At 47.4% G+C, this 19406-nt stretch overlaps 1 protein-coding gene across 1 annotated transcript in view; it reads left to right on the top strand.

Annotated features, from left to right (window-relative positions):
- Positions 1 to 19406, top strand: part of LOC145362107 (reticulon-2-like) — a 56569-nt gene that overhangs the window by 34559 nt on the left and 2604 nt on the right. Inside the window, exons 6-8 of the mRNA XM_080218146.1 lie at positions 59 to 197; positions 6493 to 6562; positions 13185 to 13231. Of these exons, the coding sequence (XP_080074272.1) occupies positions 59 to 197; positions 6493 to 6562; positions 13185 to 13231 (256 nt within the window). The remainder of the gene's footprint in view (positions 1 to 58; positions 198 to 6492; positions 6563 to 13184; positions 13232 to 19406) is intronic.

The following is a 19406-nucleotide window of genomic DNA, read 5'->3' as shown; positions in this document are numbered from 1 at the left end:
CTCACTCACACTCTCTCTCCCTCCTCCTCACTCACTCTCCTTCTGTCTCTCCTGTCAGGGTGTACCTGGACTTGGACATTAATCTAACACAGGAGCAGTTGCGGAGATACTCAGAGATTTCAGTGCATCACGTGACCAGTGCAGTCACACACCTTCGCAGGCTCTTCCTTGTTGAAGATCTCCTGGATTCGCTGAAGGTGAGAGCTGCGATATTTGGGAATGCGTCGAGTCCGTGTGTGGGGGGAGCATGGCCACTCGATAACACTGGGGTACAGTACTGGTGGGGACGGGTCTGTCTCTGTATAACACTGGGGTACAGTACTGGTGGGGACGGGTCTGTCTCTGTATAACGCTGGGGTACAGTACTGGTGGGGTCGGGTCTGTCGCTGTATAACACTGGGGTACAGTACTGGTGGGGACGAGTCTGTCACTGTATAACACTCTGCTACAGTATTGTTGAGGATGGGACTGTCTGTGCAACACTGAAGTACAGTATTACTGGGATGTGTCTGTCACTGTATAACACTGGGATACCTTACTGGTGGACATGGGTCTGACACTGTAAAACACTTTAGTACAGAATGGGTGGGAATGGGACTGTCACTGTATAAGACTGAGGTACTGTACTGGTGGGGGTGGGTCTGTCACTGTATAACACTGGGATACCTTACTGGTGGACATGGGTCTGACACTGTAAAACACTGTAGTACAGAATGGGTGGGAATCGGACTGTCACTGTATCACACTAGGAAACTGTACTGGTGGGGGTGGATCTGTCACTGTGTGACAGTAGTGTACATTACTGGTGGGGATGGGTCTGTTACTGAAAAATAGAGTACAGTACTGGTAGGGATGGGTCTGTCACTGTATAACACTGGGGTACAGTTCTGGTGGGGATGGGACTACGTGTGTAATGTAACGGGATGGGTCTGTCACTGTGTAAAACTAGGGTAGTATACTGGTATGCATGGGTCTGTCGCTGTACAACACTGAGGTTCAGTACTGGAGAGGATGGGTCTGTCACTGTATAACACTGGGGTACAGTACTAGTGGGGATGCGTCTGTCGCTGTATAACACTGGGTTACAGTACTGGTAGGGATGTGTCTATCACTGTATAACACTGAGCTACAATACTGGTGGAGATCATTCTGTCACTGTGTAACACAGTTATAACATGGTATAACACGCTAATACTGGGGTACAGTACTGCTGGGGACGAGTCTGTCACTGTATAACACTGGGGCACAGTACTGGTGGGGACGGGTCTGTCGCTGTATAACACTGGGGTACGGTACTGGTGGGGACGGGTCTGTCACTGTGTAACACTGGGGTACAGTACTGGTGGGGACGGGTCTGTCGCTGTATAACACTGGGGTACAGTTCTGGTGGGGATGGGTCTGTCGCTGTATAACACTGGGGTACAGTTCTGGTGGGGACGGGTCTGTCACTGTATAACACTGGGGTACAGTACTGGTGGGGACGGGTCTGTCACTGTATAACACTGGGGTACAGTACTGGTGGGGACGGGTCTGTCGCTGTATAACACTGGGGTACAGTTCTGGTGGGGATGGGTCTGTCGCTGTATAACACTGGGGTACAGTTCTGGTGGGGACGGGTCTGTCACTGTATAACACTGGGGTACAGTACTGGTGGGGACGGGTCTGTCACTGTATAACACTGGGGTACAGTACCGGTGGGGACGGGTCTGTCTCTGTATAACACTGGGGTGCAGTACTGGTGGAGACGGGTCTGTCACTGTATAACACTGGGATACAGTACTGGTGGGGATGGGTCTGTCGCTGTATAACACTGGGGTACAGTACTGGTGGGGACAGGACTGTCACTGTATAACACTGGGGTACAGTACTGGTGGGGACAGGTCTGTCACTGTATAACACTGGGGTACAGCACTGGTGGGGACAGGTCTGTCACTGTATAACACTGGGGTACAGTACTGGTGGGGACGGGTCTGTCGCTGTATAACACTGGGGTACAGTACTGGTGGGGACAGGACTGTCACTGTATAACACTGGGGTACAGTACTGGTGGGGACGGGTCTGTCGCTGTACAACACTGGGGTACAGTACTGGTGGGGACGGGTCTGTTGCTGTATAACACTGGGGTACAGTACTGGTGGGGACGGGTCTGTCACTGTATAACACTGCGGTACAGTACTGGTGGGGACGGGTCTGTCACTGTATAACACTGGGGTACAGGACTGGTGGGGACGGGTCTGTCGCTGTATAACACTGGGGTACAGTACTGGTGGGGACGGGTCTGTCACTGTATAACACTGGGGTACAGTACTGGTGGGGACAGGTCTGTCACTGGGCAACACTGGGGTACTGTACTGGTGGGGATGGGTCTGTCGCTGTGTAACACTGGGGTACAGTACTGGGGGGACGGGTCTGTCACTGCGTAACGCTGGGGTACAGTACCGGTGGGGATGGGTCTGTCACTGTATAACACTGGGGTACCGTACCGGTGGGGATGGGTCTGTCACTGTATAACACTGGGGTACAGTACTGGTGGGGACGGGTCTGTCACTGTATAACACTGGGGTACAGTACTGGTGGGGACGTGTCTGTCACTGTATAACACTGGGGTACAGTACTGGTGGGGATGGGTCTGTCACTGTATAACACTGGGGTACAGTACTGGTGGGGATGGGTCTGTCGCTGTATAACATTGGGGTACAGTACTGGTGGGGACGGGTCTGTCGCTGTATAACACTGGGGTACAGTACTGGTGGGGATGGGTCTGTCACTGTATAACACTGGGGTACAGTACTGGTGGGGATGGGTCTGTCACTGTATAACATTGGGGTACAGTACTGGTGAGGATGTGTCTGTCGCTGTATAACACGGGGGTACGGTACTTGTGGGGATGGGTCTGTCACTGTATAATACTGGGGTACAGTAATGGTGGGGACGGGTCTGTCGCTGTATAACACTGGGGTACAGTACTGGTTGGGATGGGTCTGTCACTGTATAACACTGGGGTACAGTACTGGTGGGGATGGGTCTGTCACTGTATAACACTGGGGTACAGTACTGGTGGGGACGGGTCTGTCGCTGTATAACACTGGGGTACAGTACTGGTGGGGATGGGTCTGTCGCTGTATAACACTGGGGTACAGTACTGGTGGGGATGGGTCTGTCACTGTATAACACTGGGGTACAGTACTGGTTGGGATGGGTCTGTCACTGTATAACACTGCGGTACAGTACTGGTGGGGACGGGTCTGTCACTGTATAACACTGGGGTACAGTACTGGTGGGGACGGGTCTGTCACTGTATAACACTGGGGTACAGTACTGGTGGGGATGGGTCTGTCACTGTATAACACTGGGGTACAGTACTGGTGGGGACGGGTCTGTCAATCGGTAATTTTTTGGGAGCTGTGTTGAATAGAACGTCTCTATAGCGGGACTGATCAGACGCACATTCACCTCTTTTGCCTTATCACTAATTGGAGAGACTCCATTCAGCATGTTTGTTGTCTCAGGTTGTTATCTTTGTCTGGGTACCTCCCCCTCCCTGGGGCGCTCACTGTTCCGATAATGACAACAAGGATCTGGTTGCTGTGTGTCACTGTGTAGTGTGGGTGAGAATTCGACAAACAGGAATTTGTGCTGCAGAAACTGGACAGACAGGCTCAAGATTCTGACATTCTCAACGTGTTTTGTCTTTGAAGCGTAGCTAAGGTTAAAGCAAAAGTGCAGGAGGATGCGGTGACGAGCAGAGGAGGCCTTTTGCTCAGAACAAAATAGCCATCTCACATAACAACCCATCTGGCACTCGAACCCGGATCCATTCCTTTGTTTCCTCGGTTCCAAACTCTGCTGCTTGTCTCCTGGCTGGTGAACACGCAAACACTCCGATTAGGAAGAGGAGCTGGCCATCTGTCCCTCCAGTCTGCTCCGCCATTTACACGGTCGACTTGTTAATATCTCCCATCTCCACATTTGTGGGCGGCACGGTAACACAGTGGTTAGCACTGCTGCTTCACAGCTCCAGGGTCCTGGGTTCGACTCCCGGATCGGGTCACTGTCTGTGTGTGGGGTTTGCACATTCTCCTCGTGTCTGCGTGGGTTTCCTCCGGGTGCTCCAGTTTCCTACCACAGTCCAAAGATGTGCGGGTTAGGTTAATTGGCCGTGCTAAATTGACCCTTAGTGTACTGGGTTGTGTAGGTTAGATGGATTGGTTGGTAATATATGGGGGTAGGGCCTGGGTGGGATTGTGGTCAGTGCAGACTCGATGGGCCGAATGGCCTCTTTCTGCCCTGTAGGGTTTCTATGATCTATGATTTCTGCCCACCCCCGATTATCTTTGACTCCCATCATCAGTGAACCATCACTGGGCGGCACGGTGGCACCCCTGCCTCACAGCACCAGGGATTTGGGTTCGATTCCCGGTTTGGATCATTGTCTGTGCGGAGTCTTCTCCCCGTGTCTGCGTGGGTTTTCCTCCAAGTGCTCCAGTTTCCTCCCACAGTCCGAAAGACTGATTAGGTACATTGGCTCTGCTAAATTGTCCCTCAGTGTACCCGAACAGGCGCCAGAGTGTGGCGAAAAGGGGATTTTCACAGTAACTTCATTGCAGTGTTAATGTAAGCCAAATTGTGACACTAATACTTAAAGTTACAGCAACTTCCTCTGTCCAAACAACAGTTAAAAGTGGGGCAAAAGATGAAAATCTGTAGTCAATATTGATATACCCACCAGACCATGCAGCAGCTATGGCAAGGAGACAGTGAGTTAATGGGAACGTTTCTCTCTCCACAGATACTGCTGAACCGGCTCAGTTTTCTCATCATCTACAGTTTTCATTCCAGATTTCCAGCATCCAGCTTTTATCTGAGTGGACATCTATCCCCTTGTGGACTGGAATGGGGTCCAGGGTCCCAGAATTGGCTTCCAGCTCCTGGTGCGGGGAGCGGGGCAGGAGAGGGAGGGGGCTGGATGTTCACCGAGGGTCTACTCCCAGCAAAGATGGCTGCCCCACACACCCTCCTCTCTTCCTCTCCCCACCCTCCCCCTCACTCAAAGCCCGGTGGAGAGTGCTGCTCTCTCTCTCTCTCTCTTGACAGCCGGCAGGGCTCCTGAGATGGTAGGGATGAAGGCAGGTAGGACAGTGCCCTTGAGGTTAGTTCCCACGGAAGGGGCCGTCCCTTCCCAGTTCCCATTGCCCGAAATATGGTTTTTATCCATCCAGGGGATGCGGGCTAGTCGGGGTTGCCGGCCAACTGGGATTAAATATGTCAAAATACTGCGGGTGCTGGAATCTGAAAATGCTGGAAAATCTCAGCGGGTCTGACAACATCAGTGGGGAGAGAATAGAGTAAGAAGTCTCACAACACCAAGTTAGAGTCCAACCAGTTTATTTAATAGTAATCTTACAAGCTTTTGGAAACGGTGTTCCTTCGTCAGCTGCGTGGAAGGTTCTGGGACCCCGGACCCCATTCTGGTGGGTCCTGAACCTTCCACACACCTGAACGAAGGAACTATCAAATAAACCGGTTGGACACCAACCTGGTGTTGTGAGACTTCTTACTGTGTTTACCCCCCGAGTCCAACGCTGGCATCTCCACATCGGGAGAGAATAGAGCCAGCGTTTCAAGTCTAGATGACCCTTCGAACAGAGCTGGCCCCACCAGTACTGTACTTGCAGTGTTATACAGCTCAGATTAGGTGCAGGCTAATGCAGGTGTTAAATTCTCCCTCAATGTTACCCCAACAGGAGTGTGGCGACTAGGAGATTTTCACAGTAACTTCATCGCAGTGTTAATGGAAGCGTACTTATGATAATAAATAAACTTCACATGTTAACTTTCCTAATGGCATTGAAGGAACTTCTCCACTCAAAGGGTGGTGAATCTCTGGAATTCTCTGCCCGTTGAAGTGGTGGAGGCTGCCTCGCTAAATATTTTTAAGAAGCGGGTTGATGGGTTTTTGATAAGAGAGGGGATTAAGGGTTATGGGGAGAGGGCGGGAAAGTGGAACTGAGCCACGACAGATCAGCCATGATCTTATTGAATGGCGGGGCAGGCTCGAAGGGCTGGATGGCCTACTCCTGCTCCTATTTCTTATGTTCTTATGTTCTAATGGTCAACCCACAGCAGTGATTCAAGAAGGCAGCTCACCCACCACAAGGGGATGGGCGACAAATGCTGGCCTAGCCAGCGACACCCATGTCCCACAAATAAATAAAAGACATCTATTTTTATTGTTTGGATGATTTTTCTCCAGGGTTACACACAGCAGTGTTCTGGAGATTTAAGCCTGATTTCTGGAAACTCTCGGCCAATGTAATTCCACTTGTGGAACAAAATATCAGCCTGCATCTGCATTTCACAAGTCCTCAGTGCAGCTGACACCCGATTGGCTTCTCTTTGATCTAATTCTTTACTTCTGCTTTCTAACAGTGAGATTGTAAAGGTTACATTGCTGATGCTGTCTCTCTCTCTCTCTCTCTGTCTCTCTTCCAGTTTGGTGTGTTGCTCTGGTTGATGACATACGTCGGGGCCATATTCAATGGACTCACACTCACTATTCTGGGTAAGATGCATGCTGCGCGGATCCCCACGGTGCAGAAGGAGGCCATTCGGCCCATCCACTCCAGGCCAACTCTCCAACAGAGCATTCTACCCAGGCCTCTCCTTCCCAATCCCCACCACCCACGGCTTCACCCCACTAACCCCCATAACCTACACATCTTTGGACACTAAGGAGCAATTTAGCATGGCTAATCCCCCTAACCCACACATCTTTGGATACTAAAGGTCAATTTACCTTACCAATCCACTTATCCTACCTGTCTTTGGACACTAAGGAACAATTTAGCATGGCCAATCCCCCTAACATTCACATCTTTGGACACTAATGGACAATTTAGCATGGCCAATCCATCCAACCTACACATCTTTGGACACTAAGGGGCAATTTAGCATGGCCAATCTGCCGAACCTACACATCTTTGGACACTAAGGGGCAATTTAGCATGGCTAATCTGCCTAACCTACACATCTAGGATCTACAGGCATTTAGAGGGATAGAGACAGATTAGCGACAGTCAGCATGGCTTTGTGAATGGAAAATCATGACTCACAAATTTGATTGTGTTTTTTGAAGGAGTAACCAAGAAGGTAGATGAGGGCAGTGCAGTTGATGTTGTTCACATGGACTTTAGCAAGGCCTTTGACAAGATACCACATGGTAGGTTGTTGCTTAAGGTTAAATCTCATGGGATCCAGGGTGAGGTATCTAAATGGATACAAAATTGGCTTGATGACAGAACAGTAAAATATCTCAGAACACCAGGTTAAAGTCCAACAGGTTTATTTGGCAACACTAGCTTTTGGAGTCTCAAGCTCCTTCATCAGGTGAGTGAGGACTTGTGTTCACAAACAGGGCATATAAAAACACAAACTCAATTGTTGGAATGCGAGTCTTTACAGGTAGTCGAGTTGTTGTGCCTGTCGCACAGTCTGTTTTAACGCCTTCTAAATTCATTCCGTCTCAATCAACAACATCTCCTGGTAATTCCATGCCTTCCTTGTAACTAATAGTCACAGGATTCATCAGACCAGGGGCAAACTCTAAACTCACTGGGGGATCAGGTGCCTCTGGAAAAGGAGGTGGGGGTCTCCAGTTAATGCCTCGTGCGAAATGGGCACTCTTTTCCAGATACAATCCACAACCCAATCCATAAACACCATCTCCCTCAGACTCATCTGTCCCGAATATAAACAACATCCCCACCTGCATTGGCAACTGAGATTTCAATTGATTAATCTCCTGCTAGAACTTGGAGTAATCAGAACTTTGATTCATTTCACTAACTTGATGTACTTAAAACTAACTCATGGACAATATATTTACCTCATTGTTTTGTTCCTGTTTATCTACTTTTGCACAAAAATTACTTATTCTCGTCTCTTAACTTCTCAACTAACCCGCTCATAATTTCTAACTCATCTTTTAACTTCATTTTCTCTGACTTCTCACTCTGTAACGCTTCTAAACTCATAATCGCAATAGCTTTACTCAATTTCAGCAAACATTTTCCTTTGTCACTCCCCGGTCTGCATTCTCTATCTCCTCTTAGCTCTTTTTCTGTTCCAAGCAGCTCACAGTGGCAATTTAATTCTCACATTTGTCTGCCCGTTTTCCCTGAACTTTCCTTAGATCATCCCAATACTGCCCGAGGGATCCCAGTCCCATCTCAGTATTGACACAAGATCCTGCCCATAGGGGCCACCCTTTCTTCTTAATGTATTCCTTGATTCCTGTTTCCCACATGCGACACTTCTCTGCCTCTATACTGTTTCCTGCCATTTTATATTTAACGACAAGGGACAGGGGATTGGCTGTGGGTACAGCTTTGGGCTATGTTCCAGTCCTAATCCCTCTGGGTTTTAATACACTCAGAGGGTGGTGGGTGAGTGGAATCGGCTGCGGTCGGTGATGGTGGAGGCAAATTCGATAGGGTCTTTTAAGAGAATTCTGGATGAGTACATGGGACTTAATAGGATTGAGGGTTATAGGTAAGCCTAGTAGATGTGATCGGTGCAACTTGTGGGCCGAAGGGCCTGTTTGTGCTGCAGTTTTCCTATGTTCTATTTTCTAAACCTACAGAGTTTACCCTATCCTCCCTGATTGAGGCACACAAGATGATCAGAGGGTTAGATAGGGTGGATAGTGAGAGCCTTTTTCCTCGGATGGTGATGGCTAACACGAGGGGACATAGCTTTAAATTGAGGGGTGGTAATTATAGGATGGATGTCAGAGGTAGGTTCTTTACTCAGAGGGTAATAAGGGTGTGGAATGCCCTGCCTGCAGCAGTTGTGGACTCGTCAACTTTAAGGGCGTTCAAATGGTCAGTGGATAGGCATATGGATAACATTGGAATAGTTTAGGTTAGAGGGTCATTAGATTGGTTCCACTGGTCGGCGCAACATCGAGGGCCGAAGGGCCTGTACTGCGCTGTAATGTTCTATGTTCTACGTTCTAATACATGTACAATACACAACTTCCCGAAAGCAGTTATTTGTCCAATAAGGAGTTTACACTTGTCGACTCTGAATTTTAAATAACCGTTCAATATAGATTCTGCGGGGTTCGATATCGGAGCAACAGAGTTACTTCTTATCGAGCCCACCCAGGGACGCCAATTGTTGTGCCTGCCGCACAGTTTGTGTGATGGCCAAAGAACTGCGAGTAGATGTCTTGTTAGTAGAACCAATATTTATTCAAACTCACACAATCAATAATCATCCACCCAACCAACAATAAGTTATCTTACAGGGAAATACTAAAGTTCAAGTCCAATAAAGTCTTAAAGGTGCAGACAGTGTGAGTGGAGAGAGGGTTAAGCATAGATTAAAGAGTTGAGTATTGTCTCAGACAGGACAGTCAGTGAGATGTTGCAAGGCCAGGCAAGTCATGGGGGTTACAGATAGTGTGACATGAACCCAAGATCCCGGTTGAGGCCGTCCTCATGTGTGTGGAACTTGGCTATCAGTCTCTGCTCAGCGACTCTGCGCTGTCGTGGGTCGTGAAGGCCGCCTTGGAGAACGCTCACCCAAAGATCAGAGGCTGAATGCCCATGACCACTGAAGTGTTCGCCGACAGGAAGGGAACAGTCCTGCCTGGTGATTGTCCCGGCTGGAGACAATACACATCTCTTTAACCTGTACTTGGCCCTCTCTCTACTCACATTGTCTGTACCTTTAAGACTTGATTAGCTATAAAGACTCACATTCCAACAATCATCTTGTAAATTGAATTTGTGTCTTTGTATGCCCTGTTTGTGAACACAAATCCTCACCTGATGAAGGAGCTTGACAGCCCAAAAGCTCGTGCTGCCAAATAAACCTGTTGGACTTTAACCTGGAGTTGTGAGACTTCTTACTGTGCTTACCCCAGGCCAACACCGGCATCTCCACATCTTGATAACAGAAGCCAGGGAGTGGTTGTAGAAGTTTGTTTTTCAAACTGACCAGCGGTGTGCCTCAGGGATCGGTGCTGGGTCCGCTGTTATTTGTAATATTTATATTAATGATTTGGGTGAGAACATAGGAAGGCGTGGCTAGTAAGTTTGCAGATGACACCAAGATTGGTGGCATAGTAGATAGGGAAGAAAGTTATCTCCGACTGCAATGGGATCTTGATCAATTGGGTCAGTGGGCTGACGAAATGACAGATGGACTTTAATTTGGATAAATGCGAGGTGATGCATTTTGGTAGATTGAACCAAGGCGGGACTTACTCAGTTAGTGGTGGGGCATTGGAGAGAGTTACAGAACAAAGAGATCGAGGGGTACATGGTCAGAGCTCCTTGAAAGTGGAGTTACAGATGGACAGAGTGGTGAAGAAGGTATTTGGCGTTCTTGGTTTCATTGATCAGAACATTGAATACAGGAGTTGGGACGTCTTGTTGACGTTGTACAAGACATTGGTAAGGTCACACTTGGAATACTGTGTGCAGTTCTGGTCACCCAATTATAGAAAGAATATTATTAAACTAGAAAGAGTGCAGAAAAGATTTACTAGGATGCTACCGGGACTTGATGGTTTGAGTTATATGGAGAGGCTGGATAGACTGGGACTTGTTTCTCTGGAACATCGGAGGCTGAAGGGTGATCTTATAGAGGTCTGTAAAATAATGAGGGGCGCAGATCAGCTAGATAGTCAATATCTTTTCCCAAAGGTAGGGAAGTCTAAAACTAGAGGTTTAAGACGGGGAGGGAAAGATACAAAAGGATCCAGAGGGGCAATTTTTTCACACAAAGGGTGGCTAGTGTCTGCAACAAGCTGCCAGAGGCAGTAGTAGAGGCGGGTACAATTTTGTCTTTTAAAAAGCATTTAGACAGTTACATGGGTAAGATTGGTATAGAGGGATGTGGGCCAAATGTGGCAACTGGGACTAGCTTCAGGGTTTAAAAAAAGGGCCGAAGGGCCTGTTTCCATGCTGTAAATCTCTATGATCCTATCTTTGGACACGAAGGGGAAAATTTAGCACGGCCAATGCATCTAACCTGCATATCTTTGGACTGTGGGAGGAAACCAGAGCACCTGGAGGAAACCCACGCAGACACGGGGAAACCGTGGAGATTCCACACAGACAGTGACCTGAGGCGGGACTGGAACCCAGGTCCCTGGCACTGTGAGGTAGCAATGCCAGTTACTGTGAGTAAAACTGTGAATGCTCACTGCGGTTAACGCTCTGATTCGGAATTGTCTGTCGCACTCTCAGCAAGAGAGGGGAAGAATAACAGCCTTGACAAAATTTAGCTCGAGTGAACAAGCAGGAGAATCCCTGAGGGGGTTTTGTTCTGTTGTTTCAAAACATCAAAGTCAGAGCAGCTACAGAGCTGCAACTGGCCCAGTGATAGACACAGCACCAGATGTGATACTGAGCAAGAAGACCAGCAAGTTCCTCAACTTCTATTTCATGAACTGGTCGGCAAGGTAGCAGAGTGGTTAGCGCTGCTGCCTCACAGCGCCAGGTACACAGGTTCAATTCCAGCCTCAGGTGTCTGTCTGTGCAGAGACTGCTCATTCTCCCCGTGTCTGTGTGGGTTTCTTCCGGGTGCTCCATTTCCTCACACAATCCAAAGATGTGCAGGTTAGGTAGATTGGCCGTGCTAAATTGTCCATTAGTATCCAAAGATGTATAGATTACATGGATTGGCCGTGCTAAATTGCTCCTAAGTGTCCAGAGATGTGTAGGTTGGATGGACTGGCCATGCTAAATTGCCCTTAGTGTCCAAAAGTGAGCAGTTTAGGCAGATTAGCCATGCTAAATTGCTTCTAAGTGTCCAAAGAGTATAGGTTGGATGGATTGGCCATGCTAAATTGCCCCTTAGTGTCCAAAGATGTGCAGGTTAGGTGGATTGGCCATGCTAAATTGCCCTTAGTGTCAAAAGGTGTGCAGGTTAAGTGGATTGGCCATGCTAAATTGCCCCTTAGTGTCCAAAGATGTGTAGGTTAGGTGGATTGGCCATGCTAAATTGCCCTTAGTGTCAAAAGGTGTGCAGGTTAAGTGGATTGGCCATGCTAAATTGCCCCTTAGTGTCCAAAGATGTGCAGGTTAAGTGGATTGGCCATGCTAAATTGCTCCTTAGTGTCAAAAGTGAGCAGTTTAGGCAGATTGTCCATGCTAAATTGCTCCTAAGTGTCCAGAGATGTGTAGGTTGGATGGATTGGCCATGCTAAAGTCCCCCTGATGTTCAGAGATATGCAGGTTAGGTGGATTAGCCTTGCTAGATGTATGGAGGTTACAGGGGTATGGCGGGGTAGGAAGGCCTGGGTGGGATGTTCTTTCGGAGAATTAGTGCAGATTCAATGGGCCGAATGGCCTCCTTCTACACCGTAGAGAGTTCTGTGGTCTCACACATCGCAACAGTCATCAGATCGGATAGCAGCTGGGTTTCGGGAGAGCGGTGGATCACTGATAGGCAGATGTTCCTGCGAGCTCAGCTGGGATGGAGAGGAGCCGAGCTGATTATTGGGAAACAGATCAGGTTGAATTCCACATATTTAATCCTTCTTATTTAAATATGAATAAACTCTGGAATTGAAAGCTAGCTTCAGTAACGGTGACCATGAAACTATCGATTGTTGGAAAAACCCATCTGGTTCACTAATGCTCTGCAGGGAAGGAAATCTGCCTCCCTTACCCTGTCTGGCCTACACGTGACTCCAGAGCCACAGGAATGGGGTTGACTTTTTGGGAAGGATTTTCCAGCTGTGCTCACCCCGAAACCGGGAAATCCCATCCGAGGTCAACGGATATTTCCATGTCCCCCACACCCCGATTCCCATGGCAGGCGGATCGGGGAAATTTGCCCCCGAGGGTGGGGGTTTCTGGTCTGTGGAATCTCACTGTCCTGCTAACAGTGCACCCCCGCAGCGGCAAGGGGTGCATTCAACAAAAAAAACCCCCAACGACTACAGCGGAACCAGAGGTTCTTGCCGCCGGCCCCCTGGCAAAACTCTCGGAGCGGGGGGAGGAAAATCCCCCACCCTTTACTCGCCTCTGAAAAGGTCGAGGCAGCCACTCCGCTTCAGGGCAGTTCGGGAATGGGTGCTGGCCCAGCCACTCACACCCACATCCCGTGAAATATTTCTGAAAAATGCTCCACGTGCTCTGATTGCTTCTTTCTGATCTTCTCAGTGGCGGTCGCTGTCTTCATCATTCCCCTGGTATACCGAAAACACAAGGTTAGTGCCGGAGCTGCCTCTCCTCCCTGCCTACCCGACCCTCTGTGTTAACGTGTGGAGATTTGTCTGTGGCCAGAAGCGAAACAGGGCAACCATCGATTTGCCCGTGAGAGTGGGGGCGAGCGGGTCTGGGTGTGTGTCAGTGAGTGAGCGAGCACGAGTGTGTACGTGAGTGCAGAGTACGTGAGCGAGTGATGTTTCTTCAGAAGGAACTCCCCCAAAAATGCAGCTAATGAAAATGAAACAAAACTTACTCCAACTTGTAAATCAAAGAAAGGCTTGAATAAAAAAACATCATTACTCCAAACTTGGGGCCTCGCCCTGGGCCACTCCAAGCTCCCCACAATTCAACATAGTTCCTTATTTATAGTGAATCAGCTGACTATTATCTCACTCTGTTATTGGCTCTGTGTTTTACTGGATCAGCTGACCCTTACTTCTTGTTTCCATTGGTCAAAGCTGACACTGGTTACATTCTATAAAATACCCTTTTTTTATTTCAAAATAATTTAAGACAACCGTCCTCCAGTATTCTCAATAACTTTCCAGTACCTGCACCCCTTTTTGTAAAACAAAGAACAACACAGCACGGGAAACAGGCCCTTCGGCCCAACGAGCCCACGCCACCATTTCAACATTGTGAGTCCCCTCTTCCACCCGTGACCCTTGTCTACGCTTATGGCGCTCCACATTGGAAACCAGATTGAGGGGAGACTAATTTAGGGACAATTTGTTCCACCAATCAGCCTAAGAGCACATCTTTGGGATGTGGGAGGAAACCAGAGCACCCGGAGAAAACCCACACAAGCACAGGGAGAATGCGCAAACTCCCGCAGACACTGGCCCAAATCCATGTGTCTGCACAGCAAACAGTGATAGTCACTGAGCTGTCGTGTTGCCCAGCATCTGGTCCAGTTTAAGCGTACACTAACGATGTGAAGCACTGGGCAACTCTTGAAACATCCAAGAGCAGCCTTCGCACAACCCACCGCGTGTATGCCCCTCGTTGGACAACAAGGCGGACCGAATCATCTAGGGATTAAAAGAGAAAAACATCAATAACATGCACATCTTTGCAAACATTCAATGCTAACACTCGGCTATCTGTAGATTAGCACCGACCCAGTTAAGTTTGGAAAATTCCTTGTTTTTCAGCATTTGCTGGCCAAATCAATTCTTTCCGCTACACTTTTTATTGCGTGAACATTGCCCATAAAGACCGATCGTCCACACGACACACCATAAAAAAAAAATTCTGTTAACGTGTCAGAAACATATATCCTCACATCCAACACCTCCACTAACACCAGGGTTCCAGTCGCCAGTGTGCTTTTGACTCCTTTGCTTCGCAAGCCAAGAGGCAACATTTTCCTTCCTTACCTGCCAGGAATATTATGAATCCAGCACTGCTCGAACGCCAATCTGGCAGATTGGCACGTGAACCATCACTAAACACAACCAATTTCATATCTTCCGGTTCCCCTAGTGCCGGGAATTTAATTACACGCTCCTCCAACTTAAATTGTTTAAATGTTTTATTAGCCTGCGGGATCTCCCGGACTGTGCCATGCTGTAACATATTACTGAGCTCTAGGACATTATAGCTGCCATCTGGTCTTGTCCGTGCGCAGAGCCAATTTAGCTGTACTATCATACTCCTCAACAACTGTCTCTTTCTCGTTGGCCCCTGTTCCTCTTTTTCCATTGACCTTTCTCTGGTGCTGGTTATGGGATCAATCCTGCTTAGGTATCTCTGCTGACTCGTCGTTACAGTAAGAGGTCTGACAACACCGGGTTTAAGTCCGACCGATTTATTTGATAGCAAACTCACGAGCTTTCGGGGCTCGGGAGTTTACTATCAAATAAATCGGTCGGACTTAAACCTGGTGTTGTCAGACCTCTTTCTGTGTTTACCCCAGTCCAACGCCGGCATCTCCACATCATGACTCATTGTTACTCCAGAATATCAATATCAACATTATTTATTATTATTAATATTATTTGTCGAATATCAAGATCAAGGTATTGAAAGGTTCCAGCTGCGTGACTCCCTCCTTTAAATTCTGTTTCCAGCTTCTCGACTGTCCCTTTTTTCCAAACTCTTCTCTGCCACCCCACAGGAAATCACCCACATGCATTATAAAAATGCCAGCTAATTTTCCTTTAGCCTCCCAGTAAAATATTACGGGAGCTGCTTTTAACTGGACACAGGCAGTCTTCAGTAACACAGATCGTACAGAGAAATACCAAAACCTTCCTGCATTACTTAACCCATGTACACATTTGTTCAATTGCCACAAATGTCCCTGTATATTACCTGCTTCTCTGGGTGGACTCGAGAAAAAAAGCTTCCGAAGTGTTTTGCCTGGCAGAAATGCTGCTTTGATAATCTATCGATTTACACATTCAGTTAATGCCAGAACAGCAAAAGGAATTTTCAGTGTCACTTTCCCCACTGTGGGTGAATCTCCCATCCAAATGTTCCTCATACCCACAGGATACTAATCTGGCTTTAGCTTTATATGTCCCATCTTGCAAAACTTTCTCTGTGAAAACCCACCTATGGGACAATGCAGGCTGTCCTTCATCTGCTACCTTGGTGGACACCCCAAACTCCTTCCAACTCTCCGGCTCCCTTTGTTTGGCCTCTCTTATTTCTATGAGCTCCATTTTGTTTGCAGCTATCAATACTCCCTGATCATGGGGGTTTCCACTCCTATTCCTGTCATTGGTTTGATTCCTAGCCTTCCTCGTTTAGCTCCAGCCTCTACTGTCTGGTTCTGTCAGGGCGGTAACTCTCAGACCGCTGTTCTCTGTTGACACCCCTTCGATCACAGATTTTTCCTGGATTCACGAATGCTTACCATCTCATCCTCAGGACATAGGTCTCACTTTTTTTTGTTTCCATCTGTCCACCGTGTTTTCCCAATCTGTAGCTTTGGCTTCCTGCTCTCGCTCTTGGATGTTGAGTCAGTGTTTGTACTTTCCTGAAGCCTTTCCTGCTTTCCTGATTATAGTGGCCTCCCTTCACTCTCTTGACCCTTTGGGTATGTCTGATTCCACTGTACCCACTTTGGGCCGCTGAACCTTTGAAGTAGCGGTTTCATCCCCTGCTTCACTGGTACTTTGTTGGTTAGATTCACTCTCATTGATTGTTGACTGCTCCTCATCATAACTCAGGGTATGTGCTGGTAAGGTACAAGGTGCCTCCTGCACTTCTGCATCTTGCTCAGATGCTCCAACTTCATACCCAAGTCCCACTACTCACCGCACTGTCTGCTTACCGTGTTGTACTAAAACTACCTTGCCAACTATTCCACTCTTTTCTGCCCCTCTTTTATAGTAGACCCTATTCCCCATTCTCAAAATATACCCCCTGATGGTCTTATGCGATGCCCTGGGGCTCTTCTGCTCCTTTCTGAAACCTCAGCCTTTCTCCCTGCGTGCATAGTATCTAGAAAACCTGGAGCTAATGCTTGTCCTTTCTAGCGCCAGGGGAACATCTCTTAATACTGACAGTACCTTTGGATTCCCCATGTATACCAACTGCTTTGGACTATAGCCATTTGTAAGGAATTTTTCTCGTGCACTGCCCAAGCTAATGCAACCTGCAATTTACAGCCCGGCTGATCCACTAAAATTTTATGCATCTTGTCATCTATAACCGCGTGATTCTTTTCACAGGGGGCCATTGGGCTCTCTGCTACAGTATGCAATATTACAATATTTAAACTTTCGCACATATCTTGGAGATCATCATTTGCGAATTCGCCCCCCCCCCCCCATCATCCGTCAAAGATTTAGACAGTGCCCCCAACCCTGTTCCAATCCAGAGGGTCATAATTTTATCGATAATGGCCTTTTTATCTTTGCCGTAAATCATCGTGGATTTGCTAAAACCTGGTGGCTGCATCCACAAAGTGCGATAGGTAGACAACTTTGTCCTCATCGCATATCTTTAGATCCATCACCATTAAATCATTGAAATCTCGTGTGAGTGGTAGACTCACAACTGAACGCGGGGGTGTCCTTCTGGATTTTATTCAAATTTGACACTGAGCTGATATTTGTTTTATTAGATCATTATATCCTTTGTCCGGTACACCTGTACCCTGCAGCAGTGCTCTCAGTCTCTGCGGTGCTGGATAACCAAACTGCTTCTAGAGTTTCAGAATAATCTTTTTGCCCAATCATGCTGTTGCCTGTTAGCGATGCTAATCCCTCATTAATCCTTTGGTCTGATCATGTCGGTTCACTATTAAAAGGAAGACAATAACAGCCAGAGCTTGTGAAATGTAGGTTCGCAGTTTTCCCAAATACCACGGCTTTATCCTGCTTCAAATTGATTTCCATCGGAGCTTTCTTCATCTGCTTAACAACAAAGGTATATCACCGGAAACTACATCTGTGCTTATAAATAAACTGATTCCCACAATCTCACAGGGAAGTGTCACCCTTTTGGAGGATGTTAAGAGTGTTGTCATCTCCAAATCTAAAGCAGATGGAACCATCATGTTCTCTTACCTACTTTCAGTCTTTATGATCAAGAGATCCTAAGTAACAATCTTGGCCGCAGTCAGCGGATGTACATCCACTATCTAAAACAGCACAGTTAAACGAGTCTATCATCAGGACGCTCGTTATGGGACTCAACTTTTCTGCCACCAAAACGAAACCTTCCTGGTCCTTATCCTCGGTTTCCACATTTTCTGTGTCACATGTGGTTTCAAAGACACGATTTCTTCTTTTCGGTCAGTTTATAATGTAGTGGTCTGGGGAAATCCCATTGGAAACAGTGACTCACAATCTCTCCAGCAGTCCTTTCATTTCAACGTATTTTATCGGTATCCCATGTGCGTCCTTTTTCCCCATTTTCCAAGCGGTTATAACTGATTTTGACACCAGGTCTGTTATTAACGTAACTGTCTCTGTTTAAAGGCCTCTGTGGTACGTGGTTGAGTCACCATTGACCCCTCCATTCTGGGCGCGATGGCATTCCAGTCCGTACTGAACAAGGTGGAGAGCAAGGGTTCTTTCCCGAAAGCTGCCATTTGATCAGAGAGGGGCTGTGTTCCCCTTAATTGTATTCCAGTCTTTACTGAAAGTGTATCCACGTGTGACACAGATGCACAGTCCAACAACATAAATAGTGCATCTGAAACCTCCAAATTAAATTTCATTAGCCTGTTACAGCCCCTATCAAGATCCGTGATATACTCTTCCGTGGACTGGCTATCTTGTCGCCTAATCCTGTCAAACATCACCCATCCTTCTCCAAGAACTCGTCTTTTGGAGTTCTCCAAGAACTCGTCTTTCTGGTAAAACTTGTCTAAGTATAGTAGCAGGAGCTGTAGCCTTTCTTCTCTATTCAGGGCATCTGTTGTCCAATTGGAAAATACTTTGCTTCTCATCTTGCTCCTAATTGGAAGTGACAAAGCCAATGCCACACCTTGCTTTTGTTTTCGGTGTTGTGGCGACAAGGCTCCACATTTTCACCTCTGCCTTCCGTTGCCGATATAGTTCAGAATCTGAAAAGACAGGGGGACAATCCAATCCCACCGGTTCACTTCCACCTCCTGCCATGGTTATAGCACTTCTTGAAAACAAACACCAAGTTTTCCTCTGCTCCCAATGTTTCTTCAGGAGGAAATCTTCAAAATGCAGCTAGTAAAAATACAACAAAAAACTTACTCCAACTTGTAAATCAAAGAAAGAGTTGAATAAAGAAACATCATTACTCCAAACTTGGGGCCTCGCCCTGGGCCACTCTAAGCTCCCCACAATTCGACATAGTTCCTTATTTATAGTGAATCACTCTGTAATTGACTCTGTGTTTTACTGGGTCAGCTGACTCTTACATCTTGTTTCCATTGGTCACATTACATCCGCTACAAAGTTGTCACTGGTTACATTCTAACAGGGGTGAGTGTGAGTGTGTGTGTATATGTATATATATATATATATGTGTGTGTGTGATTGTGAGTGAGTGTGTGAGTGAGTGAGTGTGTGTGTGAGTGTAAGTGCAAGTGCGAGTGTATGTGTGTGAGTATGTGTGTGAGTGTGCGAGTGAGTGTGCGAGTGAGTGTGTGTGTGAGTGCAAGTGTAAGTGCGTGTGAGTGTGTGTGTGCGAGTGAATGTGAGTGTGTGTGTGTGAGAGTGTGTGAGTGTGTGTGTG

This window comes from Carcharhinus amblyrhynchos, unplaced genomic scaffold (assembly GCF_965287045.1).
Source record: "Carcharhinus amblyrhynchos unplaced genomic scaffold, sCarAmb.v2.hapA scaffold_37, whole genome shotgun sequence".
In the NCBI taxonomy this organism is placed as follows: domain Eukaryota; kingdom Metazoa; phylum Chordata; class Chondrichthyes; order Carcharhiniformes; family Carcharhinidae; genus Carcharhinus; species Carcharhinus amblyrhynchos.
The sequence above is the reverse complement of the archived record's forward strand: the minus strand, read 5'-3'. Positions and strand labels throughout refer to the sequence as shown.